This window comes from Dendrobates tinctorius, unplaced genomic scaffold (assembly GCF_039654945.1).
Source record: "Dendrobates tinctorius isolate UK_male_01 unplaced genomic scaffold, ASM3965494v1 ptg000045l, whole genome shotgun sequence".
NCBI classification, from domain to species: Eukaryota; Metazoa; Chordata; class Amphibia; order Anura; family Dendrobatidae; genus Dendrobates; species Dendrobates tinctorius.
In genome coordinates, this window is record NW_027361713.1 from 2,379,161 (window position 1) to 2,399,653 (window position 20,493).

Here is a 20,493-nt window from a genome sequence, read left to right on the forward strand (position 1 = left end):
TATAAAATCAAACCAGCAAAGGCTAGGCAGACAGCTGCGGGCTGATGTTAATAGCCTGTGAAGGGGCCATGGATTTTGTCCCCCAGGCTAAAAACATCAGCTCTCAGCCACCCCAGAAATGGCGCATTTTATAGATACGCCAATTCTGGCACTTAGCCTTCGCTCTTCACACTTGCCCTGTAGCGGTGGCAAGTAGGGTAATATTTGTAGGGTTGATGTCACCTGCGTATTGTCTTGTGACATCAAGCCCCCGGATTAGTAATGGAGAGGCGTCAATAAGACGCCCCCATTACTAATCCTATAGTTGTATGGTAAAAAAAACACACAGCCAGAATAAAGTCCTTTATTCATCTTAATTAATCATACTTACTGCATCGCCTAATCCCCGAATCCCTCGATCTCCTGTAACAAAAATAAAATAAACCAACAAAAATACTTACTGTCCAACGTAGTCCTAAATAACGAGTGTCCCACGACGATCTCACATGTCGAACAGTCACATCGGGATATGTAACTGCTCTACACAGCTCCGGTGACACAGACAGGAGATAATCGCTTCTGCAGTGGATCACTGAGAGGTCACCGGAGTTCGTGCACTCACTTTACGGCAGTACCACTGTGTGAGAACTTTCTCACGCAGTGGTGCCGCAGATGACAACATGAACTCAGGTGACCTCTGACAGCGGCACACTGATACACTGCGGGAGAATACCTCCTGTCACTGTATCACCAGAGCCGTGTAGAAAAGTCACATCTCCCAATGTGACTGTTCTACACGAGATCATCGTGGGACACTTGTTATTTAGGATTACGGCAGACCAGGGAGTATTTGTGTTGGTTTATTTTATTTTTTTTGCAGGAGATTGAGGGCATCGGGGAATTAGGTGTTTGGTGAGTATGAATGCTTTTTGTTTCACAATTTAACACAGTCGCTGGACGATGGGACTACTGTCCCATCATCGGCTCATGCTGGCACTGTAGCAGACATAGCCTGATGCGAGTAGTAGTTCCATCAGATGATGCCTGGGTACTCACAGAGACATAGTCTCCACCCACACACTCCTCCTCCTTCCTTTCCACAGCGTTTTTTGCACGCAAATCCGCATACCTTTTTTACACCTGCGGTTTAGCTGCAGATTTGACTGATTCAAGGTAAGTCAATGGGTGCAGAAACGCTGCAGATCAGCAAAAAGAATTGACATGCTGTGGAAAATAAAACGCTGCGAATCCGCGCTGAATTTTCCGCAGCATGTGCACAGCAATTTTGGATTCCCATTGATTAACATTGGTTGGGCAATACATTGAGGATTTGGTGCAAAAACGCTGCCTACAGTTCATTTTTTCCTGGCAAAGTTTGGCTACTTGCAAGCTCAGAAAGACATTACCCTGCAGATTAGCTATATATCTGCAGGATAGCAGCGTTTTTTTCTGGTGACAAGTTCCCTTTAAGGGCAATGCATTGTGTGTTCTCCATTCCCACTCTGTTCCTTTGTGCAGAATGACGCTTAAGGAATTGTTCCTTCTCACCGATGTTTTGTTTCCTGAAGTGCTTTGCAATTTTTTCCGGTCTGAATTTTTGGCTAGAGCAATGAAACATCGCACCAGTGCACTAGCATCGCAGGTCCATGCAGGTTCCCTTGCTCTGCCCTATATAGGATATCAGTGCACATACGTTGAAAAACATTACTCCGGTACATGAATTGTGGGGGGGGGGGGGGTTAGAGTGCTTTTTTAAAGGGAATGACTCACCCACTGGGACATATATGACCTATTAATATGGGCATACACCTCTTCCTCGAAAGAGATCCAGCAAATTCTGCATGCACAAATCCAAATGCTCCTTCTCCCTTCTGAGCCTCAGTGTGGCTAGACTACATTTAGCGTCAACATGTTTCGCATTTCTGTAGTGATAGGAGCCACCTTAAATTATGGGTGCGTGACTCAAGAAGCACGAGCTGGGCATAATATACTGAGCACTACCATGTGGGCGCTACAATGGTATATTTGCAGTTTTAACACTATTTATAAAGTAAACCTTGTTTATAATTGCCATTGCGCCTTTCCAAGGAGATCCAAATTTGGGCAAGACCACACCATGTGCACTAAATTTCCTGAGTGTACATTACAACTAGAGCATAAGGGATTTGACCACAGCCCTATGTCAAACAGGAATTGATGTGTTCTGTATGCCCAGCCAAGACCCAGTGAAGCATACACAACTGAGACAGCATTTGGGCTTCACTTACATTGGCATCTAAAAGTTTGGGCACCCCAAGTTAAAAATACTGTTATTGTGAACAGTTAAATAAGTTGAAGATAAAATAAAAATCTCTAAAGGCCTAAAGTTAAGGATGAGACATTTACTTAGCATTTTAGGTACAATTTTTTACATTTTAAAGATAATAAAAAGGTAAATGGGCCAATGCATGAGATTGGGCACCCTGCATGGTTTGAACCTGGTAGCACCCCCTTTAGCAAGTATCACAGCTTGTAAACACTTTATCTAGCCAGCCGAGAGTTTTTCAATTCTTGTTTGAGGGATTTTTCATCCAATCTTCCTTGGAAAATTAGTTCAGTTCTGTGAGATTATTGGGTCCTCTTGCATGCACTGCTATTTTGAATTCTAACCACACTATTTCAATGATCTTCAGATCAGGGGATTGTGAGGGGGATTGTAGAATCTTCAGATTGCGCCTTTACAGGTAGCCTATTGTTGACGTGGGTTTTGGATCATTATCCATTTGTGTTATGTTTGCATCAAGAACTTGTTGAAATTTCATTGAATTCATTATTCCATCTAGCCCTTAACTTCATCAGTCCACAGGATTTGTTTCCAAAATCCACCAGGCTTGTTTAGATGTTCTTTTGCATACTTCTGATGCTGAATTTTATGGTGAGGTCGCAGGAGAAGTTTTCTTCTGACGACTCTTCCACAAAAGCCATATTTGTGCAGGTGTCTCTTAACAGTGGAACAGTGTACGACAACTCAGTCTTCTAAATCTTTCTGAAGGTCTTTTGCAGTCAAGAGGGGGTTCTGATTTGCTTCTCTAGCAATCCTATAAGCAGCTCTCTAAAATTTTGCTTGATCTTCCAGACTTTATCTTGACCTCCACTGTTCGTGTTGACTGCCATTTTCTAATTACATTTTGAACTGAGGAAAGGGCACCTTGAAAACGCTTTGCTAGCTTCTTATAACCACCTCCTGCTTTGTGGACCTCCAATAATTTCAGAGTGCTAGGCAGCGGCTTAGAAGAACCCATGACTGCTGATTTTTGGCAAAAGGTTATAGGAGGCTGGGTTTTTATAAAGCTGTGACAACTGCATCACTTGACCTTTCCTAACAATATTGAACAAGCCTAGGTCAAAGTTATCTGAGCACACAAATCTCTGAGGGTGCTCAAACTTATGCAGAGGCCTATTTTCTTTTTGTAATTTCCAATAATATATATATATATATCTATAATAATAAATGCCCTAACCAGCTTCCGGTTGTAACAACTTCCGTCCAGTTGTAACCGGTGACGTCACCACACACACACGCACATGTTAACCCTCAACACACCACACCGCCTCAACACACACTCCTCTCACCTTTCACCTCCACTCACTCTTTCACTCCACATACGTTCCTTTCTCTCACTCCGTTTCTCATACTCACACCGTCATCCTCCGCCGCCGTGATCCAGGATCCAGACGTTCTCCAGGCCGCCGACAAGTTGTTGCAGCGACGCCATCTTGAATATCGCGGGACTTCACGACATCCAAGATGGCGTCCCGCAAGAATATGTCGCTGGCGTGGGCGACATCGGGATCCAAAATGGCGTCGGCGTAATCTCGCGAGATTTCGCCGACGCCATCTTTTTGGATCCCGATGTCGTCCACGCCAGCGACATGTTGTTGCGGCGACGCTATCTTGAATATCGCGGGATTTCACGAAATCCAAGATGGCGTCCCACAAGAACATGTCGGCGGCCTGGAGAACGTCTGGATCCTGGATCGCGGCGGCGGAGGAAGATGTCGGGGCAGCGACGATGACGGTGTGAGTATGAGAAACGGAGTGAGAGAAAGGAACGTATGTGGAGTGAAAGAGTGAGTGGACATGAGTGGAGGTGAAAGGTGAGAGGAGTGTGTGTTGAGGCGGTGTGGTGTGTTGAGGGTTAACATGGCAAGAGGTGTTAACGACGTCGGCGAAATCTCGCGAGATTTCGCCGACGCCATCTTGCATTCGTGAAATTGCGTCATTTACCTCACGCCGACTTGCTGTGCGGACGCTTGGCATTGCCTGTACCACCATAACAACTGCTGCCTTGGTCCTATGCCTGTTTACTGCCGGTGTCTAATTACTGGACCAATTTTCCTGTACTGCCATAACTACTGCTGCCTTGCTACTCTGCCGGTGTCTAATTACAGGGCTAATTTGCCTCTACAGCCATAACTACTGCTGCCTTGCTCCTCTGCCGGTGTCTAATTACAGGACCAATTTGCCTATACCGCCATAACTACTGCCTTTGTCCTCTGCCGGTGTCTAATTACAGGGCCAATTTGCCTATACTGCCATAACTACTGCTGCCTTTGTCCTCTGCCAGTGTCTAATTACAGGGCCAATTTGCCTCTATCGCCATAACTACTGCTGCTTTGGTCATCTGCCTGTTTACTGTCGGTGTCTAATTACAAGGCCAATTTGCCTCTACCGCCATAACTACTGCTGCCTTGCTCCTCTGCCGGTGTCTAATTACAGGGCCAATTTGCCTCTACCGCCATAACTACTGCCTTTGTCCTCTGCCGGTGTCTAATTACAGGGCCAATTTGCCTATACTGCCATAACTACTGCTGCCTTTGTCCTCTGCCTGTGTCTAATTACAGGGCCAATTTGCCTCTATCGCCATAACTACTGCTGCTTTGGTCATCTACCTGTTTACTGCCGGTGTCTAATTACAAGGCCAATTTGCCTCTACCGCCATAACTACTGCTGCCTTGCTCCTCTGCCGGTGTCTAATTAAAGGGCTAATTTGCCTCTACCGCCATAACTACTGCTGCCTTGCTCCTCTGCCGGTGTCTAATTACAGGGCCAATTTGCCTCTACCGCCATAACTACTGCTGCATTGCTCCTCTGCTGGTGTCTAATTACAGGGCCAATTTGCCAATACCGCCATAACTACTGCTGCCTTGCTCCTCTGCCGGTGTCTAATTACAGGGCCAATTTGCCTCTACCGCCATAACTACTGCTGCATTGCTCCTCTGCTGGTGTCTAATTACAGGGCCAATTTGCCTCTACCGCCATAACTACTGCTGCATTGCTCCTCTGCTGGTGTCTAATTACAGGGCCAATTTGCCTCTACCGCCATAACTACTGCTGCATTGCTCCTCTGCTGGTGTCTAATTACAGGGCCAATTTGCCAATACCGCCATAACTACTGCTGCCTTGCTCCTCTGCCGGTGTCTAATTACAGGGCCAATTTGCCTCTACCGCCATAACTACTGCTGCATTGCTCCTCTGCTGGTGTCTAATTACAGGGCCAATTTGCCAATACCGCCATAACTACTGCTGCCTTGCTCCTCTGCCGGTGTCTAATTACAGGGCCAATTTGCCTCTACCGCCATAAGTACTGCTGCCTTGCTCCTCTGACTGTTCACTGCCTGTGTCTAATTACAGGGCCAATTTGCCTCTACCGCCATAACTACTGCTGCCTTGCTCCTCTGCCGGTGTCTAATTACAGGGCCAATTTGCCTCTACCGCCATAACTACTGCTGCCTTGCTCCTCTGCCGGTGTCTAATTACAGGGCCAATTTGCCTCTACCGCCATAACTACTGCTGCCTTGCTCCTCTGCCAGTGTCTAATTACAGGGCCAATTTGCCTCTACCGCCATAACTACTGCTGCCTTGCTCCTCTGCCGGTGTCTAACTACAGGGCCAATTTGCCACTACCACTTCATAACTACTGCTGGGTAATTACAGGGTCAATTAGTATCTGTTTACTCTACAATACTCCAGGACGCCTTCTTCACTGCCAGATAACTGCCAAATAGACTCCTTTACCTGTGCCAACATGAGTCATAACAAAAAGTATGCCAATGCCAGTGAAAGGAAAGCAGCTTTGCACTACGACAAAAACAACGCCGTGCTAATGAGACTCCTGAGGAAAAACACCATCGCCTTGAGAAGATTAAGGCTTATAAACGCCGTCGCCTCACACACGAATCCCCTAACTCTAAATCCATAAGATTGGCTGAAGAAGCCTCTGCACGCCGTCACCGCCGACAACAGACGGCCTCTTCCTCATCATTAATATTAGACTCACAACAGGATGCTTCCACATCAGCATGTGGAACAATTTACTGCTACACTTCATCCCATATGCCGTTCACTGACATAACTAATCAGCAATCTGTTTCTGCCCTATCAATACCACCATTCAATACCGATGCACAGTATGGCAATGCCAGTGAAAGGAAAGCAGCTTTAGCACTACGACAAAAACAACGCCGTGCTAATGAGACTCCTGAGGAAAAACAGCATCGACTTGACAAGATTAAGGCTTATAAACGCCGTCGTCTCACACACGAATCCCCTAACTCTAAATCTATTACATTGGCTGAAGAAGCCTCTACACGCCATCACCGCCAACAACAGACTGCTTCTTCCTCATCATTATTAGTAGACTCAGGATGCTTCCACATCAGCATGTGGAACAAGTTACTGCCACACTTCATCCTATATGCCGTTCACTGACATAACTAATCAGCAATCTGTTTCTGCCCTATCAATACCACCATTAGTCAATACCAACGCACAGTTTCTTCGCATACAAGCTGCAGTTAGCCCGCAGAAAGTGCAACCAAGACAAATATAAGTTGGTCTCAAAACTAGGCGCACCCCATCGGTTGGACATGCACTTCTACTACAACCTCACATTTTCACTAATGATGAAAATAGTATTACCGAACACAGCTGTGGTGACATGACCCATGTATGTGAGCATTGCGAAGCTTTGCATTTTGTAGCAGAGATACCTTCTGATAACAACTTTACGCTCTGCTGTCAGAAGGGTAAAGTCCATGTACCCATACTACAATATCCTGATGTCTTTACACAAAGTGAATTTAGCAAAAATTTCATGGATAATATTCGAAGTATTAACAGTTCCTTTGCTTTTGTCTCCATGGGTGCAAATATTTCACCACCTCCTGGATATGGCCCATACTGTTTCCGCATACATGGCCAGATCTATCATAGAACTGGAACACTACATCCCTCAGATGACCAGCAACGCACATTTGCCCAACTTTACATTCTCGATACCACTACCGCAAACGAACAACGCTTACGATGTAAAGAAAATCAAAAATGTCATCCTACATTGATGAACATTATTGCCCTTCAAATCCAAACTATTAATCCTTTTGTGGAAGCTTATCAAATGTTACGTGATGTGGAAGAACAAGAAAAAATTAAATCTCTACAAAACGGAACTGTCATGCCAAACATCACTATGGCTATTAAACAAGATCGTACTCAAGACCCTCGACGCTACAATAATCCCACTGTCAGTGAAGTAGCAGTCGTGTTTCAAAATGACAATGGTGAGCCACCTTTCAATAGAGACATATTAATTCATTTAAAACCTGATCCCCATAACCCTTTAGCTCCAAAAACACAACAAATTAGTATTCTCCATAGCAATTTGGATGCCCTCCTCTATCCAATATTTTTCCCTTATGGAGACCAAGGATGGCATGATGGACTCAAACAACAAGGCAAAAGTTCGAGGAGGATCACTCAAATCCAATACTATTGCTATATGTTATCTGTCAGAAATTACTTTAATCCACTCCTCAATGGTGGTAAGCTAACACAGCAATATTTAGTAGATGCTTATGTCAAAATCGAAGCTAATCGCCTACATTACATCCGCAAACACCAAAAAGATTTAAAAGTGGAGGATTACTGCCTCCTTCAAGAACATCTACTCAAAAAATCGGTTCAAAAGGGCATCCCTATTGGGAAAACCGTCATTTTACCATCTTCTTTTGAAGGCAGTCCAAGAAACATGCAGCAGCGCTACCAGGATGCTATGGCTATTGTTACAAAGTATGGTCGACCAGATCTATTTATCACCATGACATGTAATCCTAAGTGGAATGAGATTACTACACATTTAGAACCGTGGCAGCGTGTTGAACACAGACCAGACTTGGTTGCACGTGTCTTTAAAATTAAACTGGAATCCCTCTTAAAAGACATTAGCAGTGGATTATTTGGAAACGTCACTGCAATGGTCCATGTCATTGAATTTCAGAAGCGTGGTCTCCCACACGCTCATATTTTAATTATTCTTGACAGCCTGTCTAAATTACGGACTGAGGCGGACATAGACAATATAGTCTGGGCTGAAATACCTGATGAAACAATCTACCCTCAGCTCCATAACATTGTTCTTCAACACATGATTCATGGTCCCTGTGGAGAACACAATCCTAATTCTCCCTGTAAGGATCTTGGAAAGTGTAGCAAAGGTTTCCCAAAACAAAACCAACCATATACCATCAAAGAAAAGGATGGCTATCCCACTTACCGCAGACCCATTGGCAAAACATATGAACACCATTCTAAGACGATTGACAATTCATGGGTAGTTCCATATAACCCATTTTTACTCACCAAATACAAGTGCCATATTAATGTAGAAATATGTGCTTCCATTCAAAGTGTAAAATATTTATTTAAATACGTTTACAAAGGACATGACAAAGCCAACCTTGAAATTTCCCAAAATAACATCCAACATGATGAAACACACCAATTTACGGATACCAGATATGTTAGTGCACCTGAGGCTGCATGGCGGATATTTGCTTTTCCTATGCATAAACAATCTCATGCCATCATTCGCCTAGCCGTACATCTGCCTAATTCTCAACCACTCTATTTTCATGAGAATGACTCTGCAGACAACATCCATCAAAAGCTCAATTCCAATTCTACACTTATGGCGTATTTCAACCTTAATAAGATCGACCACAATGCACATAACTATTTCTACCGCGAAATTCCAGAACACTACGTTTGGAAACAAGGCACATGGGAACAAAGAAAACGAGGGGGTCTCACAGTTATTGGAAGAATGTATACTGTTAATGTGAAAGACCAAGAACGCTATTATTTACGTTTGTTGTTACTGCATGTAAAAGCTGCTACCAGTTTTGACAGCATTAAAACCGTCAATGGAGTTATGCATGAAACCTTTAAGGATGCTGCGTTAGCACTTGGATTATTATTCGATGATAGCATCTGGAGACATACTTTAACAGATGCTTGCATTCTTAACATGCCTTCCCAACTTAGAGACATGTTTGCTTATATCTGTAATTTTGGCCCCCCCAGTAATCCACTTGAATTGTGGAATGAATTTAAGGACCATTTTTTACAAGACTATTGTCATACATACCACAGCAACACTGAAGAGTGTATCGATTGTGAAGGATATGCTATGAAAGATGTCCAAGATGTCCTCATAGTCCATGGAAAAACTTTTGCTGGTTATAATTTACCACGCCCAGCAAAAAATATTAAACAACTCCTTAAACAATATGATAAGGATTATGAGTTAAAAAAAGCTGCAGAGATGAAAGAAACTCTTAATCAGGAGCAACTTTTTGCCTATGATGTCATTACTGAAGCTTTACAAAATACCAGTTTAATACCAAAGTGCTTTTTTCTCGATGGACCTGGTGGCAGTGGAAAGACCTACCTATACCATCTACTTACACATCATTTAAGAGGACAAGGAGAAATTGTGTCACCTGCAGCAACTACAGGAATAGCATCTAACTTGATACAAGGAGGCCGAACAATCCACTCTCTATATGGCATACCTATTCCGATCAACGAAACATCTGTTTCCAGGATTAAAAATGATACAAATGCAGGAAAACATTTACAGAGTACAAAACTTTTTATTATTGATGAGTGCACTATAGTCCAAAAACATGCATTGAATGTGATAGATAGACTTCTACGTGACATCATGACAACAAATGTTGCTGAAAAAAATAAAACACCATTTGGAGGTAAAGTTATTGTTCTTGGAGGAGTCTTCAGACAATGTCTTCCCGTCATCGCTCATGGAACAAGAATAGACATTGTAGATTCCTGCATTAAATATTCAGAACATTGGCAACATTTTACCAGACTACCACTAATTAACAACATGCGCTCCACTGATCCTGAATACAGCACTTGGTTGCTTAAATTTGGAAATGGTGAGCTGTCTAATGAACATAACCTTGGAGAGGATGTCATTGAAATTCCTCCAGACGTGCTTTGCACTGGCTCTATAGTAACCGAAATCTTTGGAGACCATACTTGCATTGATGTTAATGACCAACAAAGCCTCAACACTGCTGCATCACATGCTATACTATGTCAGAAAAATGATGACGTCGATTTTCTGAACTGTAAAGTAATGGATCGCATTAGTGGTGATTATACTGTACTAGATTATGACCCGATGCTATCGCATCGGGAGGATGCGATAGCATCACACCTCTTGCCATGTTAACCCTCAACACACACACTCCTCAACACACACTCCTCTCACCTTTCACCATCTCCACTCACTCTTTCACTCCACATACGACCCCTTCTCTCACTCCGTCTCTCATACTCACGCCGTCATCGCCGCTGCTCCACGATCCCCGACATCATCTTCCGCCGGCGCCATCCTGGATCCAGACGTTGTCCACGCCGGCGACATGTTCTTGCGGCGACGCCATCTTGAGTATCGTGAAATCCTGCGATAGTCAAGATAGCGTCACCGGAAGAACATGTCGCCGGCGTGGACGACGTCAGGATCCAAAATGGTGTCGGCGAAATCTCGCGAGTTTTCGCCGACGCCATTTTGGATCCCGACGTCATCCTCGTCGGCGACATGTTCTTGCGACGACGCCATCTTGACTATCGCGGGATTTCGCCGATCCAAAATGGCGTCGCCGCAAGAACATGTCGCCGGCGTGGACGACATCGGGATCCAAAATGGCGTCGGCGTAATCTCGCGAGATTTAGCAGACGCCATCTTTTAGGATCCCGAGTCGTCCACGCCAGCGACATGTTCTTGCGGCGACGCCATCTTGAATCTCGCAGGATTTCACGAAATCCAAGATGGCGTCGCCGCAAGAACATGTCGGCGGCCTGGAGAACGTCTGGATCCAGGATCGCGGCAGCGGAGGAAGATGTCGGGGCAGCGACGATGACGGTGTGAGTATGAGAAACGGAGTTAGAGAAAGGAACGTATGTGGAGTGAAAGAGTGAGTGGACGTGAGTGGAGGAGAAAGGTGAGAGGAGTGTGTGTTGAGGCGGTGTGGTGTGTTGAGGGTTAACATGTGCGTGTGTGTGGTGACGTCACCGGTTACAACTGGACGGAAGTTGTTACAACCGGAAGCTGCTTAGGGCATTTATTATTATAGATATACAAGTGATGATTCTGTCGATGCTGATGAGGCAGAGGAATGTGAAAACTACCCAGTTGAATTTTTAAACTCTCTGACACCATCAGGAATGCCATCACATCTCTTAAAACTTAAAATTGGCACCATTGTGATGCTATTAAGAAACCTAAACACCAAGAAAGGTCTCTGCAATGGCACTCGCCTCATTGTCATTGCCTTACTCCGCAACATCATACAGGCTAAAGTGATTACTGGCTCAGCTGAAGGAGACATTGTGTTTATTCCACGCATCGATTTGTGTCCTTCAGAAACTGGGTTACCTTTTAAATTAAAACGTCGACAGTTTCCTCTAAAATCTGCTTTTGCTATGACCATTAACAAATCCCAAGGACAGACCCTCAATCGAGTTGGAATTTTTTTGCCCGAACCTGTATTTGCCCATGGACAATTGTATGTTGCATTCTCCCGAGTAAAGCAACGCAGCAACGTTAGGGTCAAAGTGGTGGATACACCACTTCAAGGACAATTGCTACCTAATAGCCCAAAAATCTTCACTAGAAATGTCGTTTACAAAAATGTCTTACTTTAAACTATTTAAGTTGGTCCTGGAATTGATAGATATATAGATATATAAATAATAGTTACATTCCAAATAGATATAGATAATAGACTTCTAAGACTTCTATACATAGCTTGATATATGTTATATATATATAAATATTTTAAGCAGATAGATATATCTTACACTAATTATCTCTTTCACATATATGTCATAGACATATTTAAATCCATAAAAATATACATAGGTATAGGTATATATAGATTTAAAAAAAAAAGGCAAAAACAAAAAAAATTTAGGCAAACATACGTAGATTTCAACTACATAGCTAACACATACCTACATAACTTAGGTAATAATAATTAATTTTTTATTTATTAATAGAGTACTATTATTTCAATAGCACTTTACATACATCAGTAATACTGTCCTTCTTGAGGCTCACTATGTAAATATCTTATCCACATAAAAACATAGGTGTGATACATCTATCTACTATAATAAATGCGCTAAGCAGCTTCCGGGTTGTAACAACTTCCGTCCAGTTGTAACTGGTGATGTCACAGCACACCTCTTGCCATGTTAACCCTCAACACACCACTCCTCCTCAACACACACTCCTGTCACCTTTCACTATCTCCACTAACGTCCAGTCGCAGGATTTTAGAATACTCAAGATGGCGTGGCCGCAAGAACATGTCGCCGGCGTGGACAACGTCGGGATTTAGGATGGCGCCGGTGGAAGAAGATGTCGGGGATCGTGGAGCAGCGATGATGACGGTGTGAGTATGAGAGACTGAGTGAGAGAAAGAGTCGTATGTGGAGTGAAAGAGTGAGTGGATGTGAGTGGAGATGGTGAAAGGTGAGAGGAGTGTGTGTTGAGGCGGTGTGGTGTGTTCAGGAGGAGTGTGTGTTGAGGGTTCACATGGCAAGAGATGTGTCACTATCCTCCCGATGCGATAGCATCGGGCCTTAATCTACTATAATAAATGCGCTAAGCAGCTTCCAGGTTGTAACAACTTCCGTCCAGTTGTAACTGGTGACGTCACAGCACACCTCTTGCCATGTTAACCCTCAACACACCACTCCTCAACACACACTCCTCTCACCTTTCACTATCTCCACTCGCAGGATTTGAGAATACTCAAGATGGCGTGGCCGCAAGAACATGTCGCCGGCGTGGACAACGTCGGGATCAAGGATGGCGCCGGTGGAAGAAGATGTCGGGGAACGTGGAGCAGCGATGATGACGGTGTGAGTATGAGAGACGGAGTGAGAGAAAGGGTCGTATGTGGAGTGAAAGAGTGAGTGGACGTGAGTGGAGATGGTGAAAGGTGAGAGGAGTGTGTGTTGAGGCGGTGTGGTGTGTTCAGGAGGAGTGTGTGTTGAGGGTTCACATGGCAAGAGGTGTGTCACTATCCTCCCGATGCGATAGCATCGGGCCTTAATCTACTATAATAAATGCGCTAAGCAGCTTCCAGGTTGTAACAACTTCCGTCCAGTTGTAACTGGTGACGTCACAGCACACCTCTTGCCATGTTAACCCTCAACACACCACTCCTCAACACACACTCCTCTCACCTTTCACTATCTCCACTAATGTCCACTCGCAGGATTTCAGAATACTCAAGATGGCATGGCCGCAAGAACATGTCGCCGGCGTGGACAATGTCGGGATCCAGGATGGCGCTGGCGGAAGATGATGTCGGGGATCGTGGAGCAGCGACGATGACGGTGTGAGTATGAGAGACGGAATGAGAGAAAGGGTCGTATGTGGAGTGAAAGAGTGAGTGGACGTGAGTGGAGATGGTGAAAGGTGAGAAGAGTGTGTGTTGAGGCGGTGTGGTGTGTTGAGGAGGTGTGTGTATTGAGGGTTAACATGGCAAGAGGTGTGTCACTATCCTCTCGATGCGATAGCATCGGGCCTTAATCTACTATAATAAATGCGCTAAGCAGCTTCCAGGTTGTAACAACTTCCGTCCAGTTGTAACTGGTGACGTCACAGCACACCTCTTGCCATGTTAACCCTCAACACACCACTCCTCAACACACACTCCTCTCACCTTTCACTATCTCCACTAATGTCCACTCGCAGGATTTGAGAATACTCAAGATGGCGTGGCCGCAAGAACATGTCGCCGGCGTGGACAACGTCGGGATCAAGGATGGCGCCGGTGGAAGAAGATGTCGGGGAACGTGGAGCAGCGATGATGACGGTGTGAGTATGAGAGACGGAGTGAGAGAAAGGGTCGTATGTGGAGTGAAAGAGTGAGTGGACGTGAGTGGAGATGGTGAAAGGTGAGAGGAGTGTGTGTTGAGGCGGTGTGGTGTGTTCAGGAGGAGTGTGTGTTGAGGGTTCACATGGCAAGAGGTGTGTCACTATCCTCCCGATGCGATAGCATCGGGCCTTAATCTACTATAATAAATGCGCTAAGCAGCTTCCAGGTTGTAACAACTTCCGTCCAGTTGTAACTGGTGACGTCACAGCACACCTCTTGCCATGTTAACCCTCAACACACCACTCCTCAACACACACTCCTCTCACCTTTCACTATCTCCACTAATGTCCACTCGCAGGATTTCAGAATACTCAAGATGGCATGGCCGCAAGAACATGTCGCCGGCGTGGACAATGTCGGGATCCAGGATGGCGCTGGCGGAAGATGATGTCGGGTATCGTGGAGCAGCGACGATGACGGTGTGAGTATGAGAGACGGAATGAGAGAAAGGGTCGTATGTGGAGTGAAAGAGTGGACGTGAGTGGAGATGGTGAAAGGTGAGAGGAGTGTGTGTTGAGGCGGTGTGGTGTGTTGAGGAGGTGTGTGTATTGAGGGTTAACATGGCAAGAGGTGTGTCACTATCCTCTCGATGCGATAGCATCGGGCCTTAATCTACTATAATAAATGCGCTAAGCAGCTTCCGGGTTGTAACAACTTCCGTCCAGTTGTAACTGGTGACGTCACAGCACACCTCTTGCCATGTTAACCCTCAACACACCACTCCTCAACACACACTCCTCTCACCTTTCACTATCTCCACTAATGTCCACTCGCAGGATTTCAGAATACTTAAGATGGCATGGCCGCAAGAACATGTTGCCGGCGTGGACAATGTCGGGATCCAGGATGGCGCCGGCGGAAGATGTCGGGGATCGTGGAGCAGCGACGATGACGGTGTGAGTATGAGAGACGGAGTGAGAGAAAGGGTCGTATGTGGAGTGAAAGAGTGAGTGGACGTGAGTGGAGATGGTGAAAGGTGAGAGGAGTGTGTGTTGAGGCGGTGTGGTGTGTTGAGGAGGACTGTGTGTTGAGGGTTCACATGGCAAGAGGTGTGTCACTATCCTCCTGATGCGATAGCATCGGGCGTTAATCTACTATAATAAATGCGCTAAGCAGCTTCCGGGTTGTACCAACTTCCGTCCAGTTGTAACCGGTGACGTCACAGCACACCTCTTGCCATGTTAACCCTCAACACACCACTCCTCAACACACACTCCTCTCACCTTTCACTATCTCCACTAATGTCCACTCGCAGGATTTCAGAATACTCAAGATGGCATGGCCGCAAGAACATGTCGCCGGCGTGGACAACGTCGGGATCCAGGATGGCGCCGGCGGAAGAGGATGTCGGGGATCATGGAGCAGTGACGATGACAGTGTGAGTATGAGAGACGGAGTGAGAGAAAGGGTCGTATGTGGAGTGAAAGAGTGAGTGGATGTGAGTGGAGATGGTGAAAGGTGAGAGGAGTGTATGTTGAGGAGGTGTGTGTGTATTGAGGGTTAACATGGCAAGAGGTGTGTCACTATCCTCTCGATGCGATAGCATCGGGCCTTAATCTAGTATATATATATATATATATATATAGCAAAACAACACCTGGACCAGCTAACCTCCGAGCTCTGGATGGCAAATTCCTGTTTCCTCTGTGTTGCACGGACCAAGACTGGGAACAAGTCCAACAATGTAGAAATCAAGGCAGAAAAGTCCAGCAAGCGGAAACTTCAGGTGATATAATAGAATCCAAGAATTTTTATTGCAGATAGTTTAAAAAATCCAGAGATCAGTAACAAGATGCAGACATAATGCTGAACAGACTATGCGTTTCGGCAGTGACAACTGCCACCTTCTTCACGGTCTCAAACCAAGCACATTGACACGGTGAGGCATTCCGTTTTTCCCTGCATTTTTTCTGTTCTCTTTTCTCCCCTTTCTGTTGTCCATGCTTAGTGCAGCACACAGACACACAATACAAAGATTGAGTCAACTTCCCTCCTTTTCAGGTATGATTTTCATGTTGCCCACACCTGTTATTTGCCACAGGTGAGTTTGAATGAGCATCACATGAATTAAAGTTGTTTATCCACAATTTTGAAAAGGTGCTAACAATTTTGTCCGGCCCATTTTGGGGTTTTGTGTGAAATTATGTCAAATTTGCCTTTTTTCTCCACAGTTCAAGGGGGCCAACACTTTTGGCCACGACTGTACATCATATAGATGACGCGGCGACTGCTTTAAACATCACATAGGATACACCAAGACTCTGCATACATCACATAGGATAGATGCACGGAAATACTCTGCTGTATACATCAAAAAAGATACAAAGACACTTCTGTATGTATCACAGAGGAGCTATCTGCAACTGACGTATGTGCGTATAGTATAGTATAGTATACACGGATTACATAGAATACACTCAGACACTGTATACATCAAATAAGAGACACACACTGTAGACTGCATCACAGGAGAACCAATGACTGCTGAATATATCACACAAGAGACACTGCAACTGTTGCATAAATAAAGTAAGAGTTACGGGTGAGCAAAGCATGCTACCTCAACCGACAAAAATCAACATGGTGCTGGCAGTGGCCAGCGTCAGGACATTCAGTAGTTAACAATGTGTGTGCGTGTAGTCTAGGAAAGAATTTAACGGCTATTGGCTGGAAAAATGGGGCCAGCAAGCCATTACCTACAGTTCCCGAATTCTGCCCGTAAATGGCCAACGGGCCCAATTTCCCTTCCTTGTTTTAGAACATGGAGACGGTAGACATTGCGTACTCACTTGTGCCCATTTAGGGCAGCATGATGTAAAGGAGTATATCCTGAGCTGTCAACACAATTCACATTGGGTCCACGCCAGATACTGGGAAATAAGGAAAAAATAATGTGTTACTATAAATTTAACAAAACAAGGAAATTATATTTTAACATATACACCGTAATCCAAATTATTATGCAAATACCGTTTTTCTTTGATTTTCCTTAACGGTTTATGCAAATACATCAGAACAATGTTGAAATCATTAACCGGTAGAGTATAAATTACATTTTATTGGACAAACCTCCTAATGATAAAAGTATTTTTATATACCGAAAAAACTCAAAATGCACAGTTCTAAATTGTTATGCACAATACAGTTTCCAAGCATTGTATAGGTTGTAAAGAATTGAAAATGGTTATTTGATGAATTAGAAGCATTAAGAGTAGAGTTGAGCAAATTTTTCAAAATTCGTTTCTGATTACGATCGGCAGTGAATATTGTTTTTGCAATATTTGCCGAACACAGTCAAATGTCATTGGAGTCAATAGGAGTAGTAATGGACGAATATGTTCGAAACCGATCAAACAAATTCGGCACGAATAGGGTACCAATATGGCATGAATATGGTGGATTCATATTCAGCGACCGAATGCGAATATATTAGCTCAACTGTAATTAAGAGGTCACATTTACTGAAATCAAAAGCTTTTTCACTCAAAAACATCTTCATGTTACATATTAACATAGGACCCCTTCATTGATAACACCTTCCCAATTCTTGGATCCATTGAACTAGTTTTTGGATAGTTTCAGCTTGAAGTTCTCAGCAGGATGTCATAATTGTCTCCAAAGCGTCTGTTTTGATGTGAACTGTCTCCCACCCTCATACATCTTTTGCTTGAGGACACTTCAAAGATTGTCAATGGCGTTGTGGTCAGGGGAGGATTATGGCCATGCCGCAAGTAGAGTGATCACTCTTTAAGAGGTTGTCCACTGCAATGTATAGTTTGCCCATTGATTTAAATCTTTTAGATAAGTATTTTTGTAAATACGGGTGCTTCTCAAAATTAGAATATCATCAAAAAGTTAATTTATTTCAGTTCTTCAACACGAAAAGTGAAACTCATATAGAGTCATTACAAACAGAGTGATCTATTTCAAATGTTTATATCTGTTAACTCCCAGAGCTTTTTTCGATTTTTTCCGTTTTCGTTTTTGCTCCCCTGCTTTCTAGAGCCATAATTTTTTTTTTCGTCATTATGGCCATGTGACGGCTTATTTTTTGCGGAATGAGTTGTACTTTTGAAAAACACCATTGGTTTTACCATGTAGTGTATTCGAAAACCGGAAAAAAATTCCAAGTGCGGTGAAATTGCAAAAAAAGTGCAATCCCACACTTGGTTTTTGTTTGGCTTTTTTGCTAGGTTCACTAAATGCTAAAACTGACCTGCCATTATGATTCTCCAGGTCATTACGAGTTCATAGACACCAAACATGTCTAGGTTCTCTTTTATCTAAGTGGTGAAAAAAAAAATTCCAAAATTTGCTAAAAAAAAACAAAACAATTGCGCCATTTTCCGAGACCCGTAGTGTCTCCATTTTTTTGTGATCTTGGGTCGGGTGAGGGCTAATGTTTTGCATGCCGAGCTGATTTTTTTCTTGATACCACATTTTTGCAGATACATTCTTTTGATCGCCCATTATTACATTTTAATGCAATGTCGCAGCGATTAAAAAAAATGTATTTCTGAGGTTTTAATTTTTTTTCTCACTACGCCGTTTAGCGATCGGGTTAATCCTTTTTTTTATTGATAGATCGGGCGATTCTGAACGCGGCGATACCAAATGTGTAGGTTTGATTTTTTTTTTTTATTTTGATTGAGGCGAAAGAGGGGTGAGTTGAACTTATCTTTTTTTTAATTTTTTTTAATTTTTAAAAACTTTTTTTTTTTTTTTCTTTTGGCATGCTTCAATAGCCTCCATAGGATGGACAGATCGCCTATATGTACACTGTGTGCAGAATTATTACGCAAATGAGTATTTTGATCACATCATCCTTTTTATACATGTTGTCCTACTGCAAGCTGTATAGGCTTGAAAGCCAACTGCCAATTATGTAAATCAGGTGATTTGCATCTCTGTAATAAGGAGGGGTGTGGTCTAATGACATCAACACCCTATATAAGGTGATGCCTTGCAAAGGGAGGCAGCAGTCTTGAAATTGCCAAACTTTTGAAGCGTGATCACCGAACAATCAAGCGTTTCATGGCAAATAGCCAAGAGGGTCGCAAGACGCGTGTTTGATTAAAAAAAAAAGGCGCAAAATAACTGCCCATGAATTGAGGAAAATTAAGCGTCAAGCTGCCAGGAAGCCATTTGCCACCAGTTTTGCCATATTTCAGAGCTACAACGTTACTGGAGTATCAAAAAGCACAAGGTGTGCCATACTCGGGGACATAGCCAAGCTAAGGAAGGCTGAAAAACGACCACCTTTCAACAAGAAACATAAGATAAAACGTCAAGACTGGGCCAAGAAATATCTTAAGACTGATTTTTCTCAGGTTTTATGGACTGATGAAATGAGAGTGACTCTTGATGGGCCAGATGGATGGGCCCGAGGCTGGATCAGTAAAGGGTAGAGAGCTCCACTCCAACTCAGATGCCAGCAAGGGTTGGGGATGGAGTGAAGCTCAACTCCCAGACCGACTGCCAGTTTCTGGAAGACAGCTTCTTCAAGCAGTGGTACAGGAAGAAGTCGGTATCGTTCAAGAAAAACATGATTTTCATGCAGGACAATGCTCCATCACATGCATCCAAATACTCCACAGCGTGGCTGGCCGGTAAAGGTCTAAAAGAAGAGAAAATAACGACATGGCCCCCTTGTTCACCTGTTCTGAACCCCATAGAGAACCTGTGGTCCCTCATAAAATGTGAGATCTACAAGGTGGGAAAACAGTACACCTCTCGGAACATTGTCTGGGAAGCTGTGATGGCTTCTGCACGCAATGTTGATCGTAAACAGATCAAGCAACTGACAATCTATGGATGGAAGGCTTTTGAGTGTCATCGTAAAGAAAGGTGGCTATATTGGTCACTTTTTTTTATTTTTTTTGAATGACCGAAATGTTTATTTCTAAATTTTGCGTTGTTATATTGGTTTACCTGGTGAAAATAAACAAGTGAGATGGATATATATTTGGTTTTTGTTAAGTTGCCTAATAATGCAAATCAAGACAGCAAAGATTGAGACAGAGAGACTCATTGCCAGAGAAAGTAAAAATAATCCCAAAATATTCTTTAACTACATAAATAGTAAGAAGCTAAAAAATGATAGTGTTGGCCCCCTTAAAAATAGTCGGTGAAATGGTGGATGAGGAAAAAGCCAATATGCTAAATGACTCAACAGTATTTACACAAGAAAATCCCATGACGGATAACATG

The 20,493-nt window shown here is 43.7% G+C and overlaps 1 protein-coding gene across 5 annotated transcripts in view; it reads right to left on the reverse strand.

Moving 5' to 3' along the window:
- ANKS1A (ankyrin repeat and sterile alpha motif domain containing 1A) overlaps nt 1–20,493 on the reverse strand; it is a 537,122-nt gene that overhangs the window by 471,453 nt on the left and 45,176 nt on the right. For all 5 annotated transcript variants that reach the window (XM_073575593.1, XM_073575591.1, XM_073575594.1 and 2 more), the window contains exon 2: nt 17,073–17,153. In XM_073575593.1, coding sequence (XP_073431694.1) covers nt 17,073–17,153 — 81 coding nt within the window. The remainder of the gene's footprint in view (nt 1–17,072; nt 17,154–20,493) is intronic.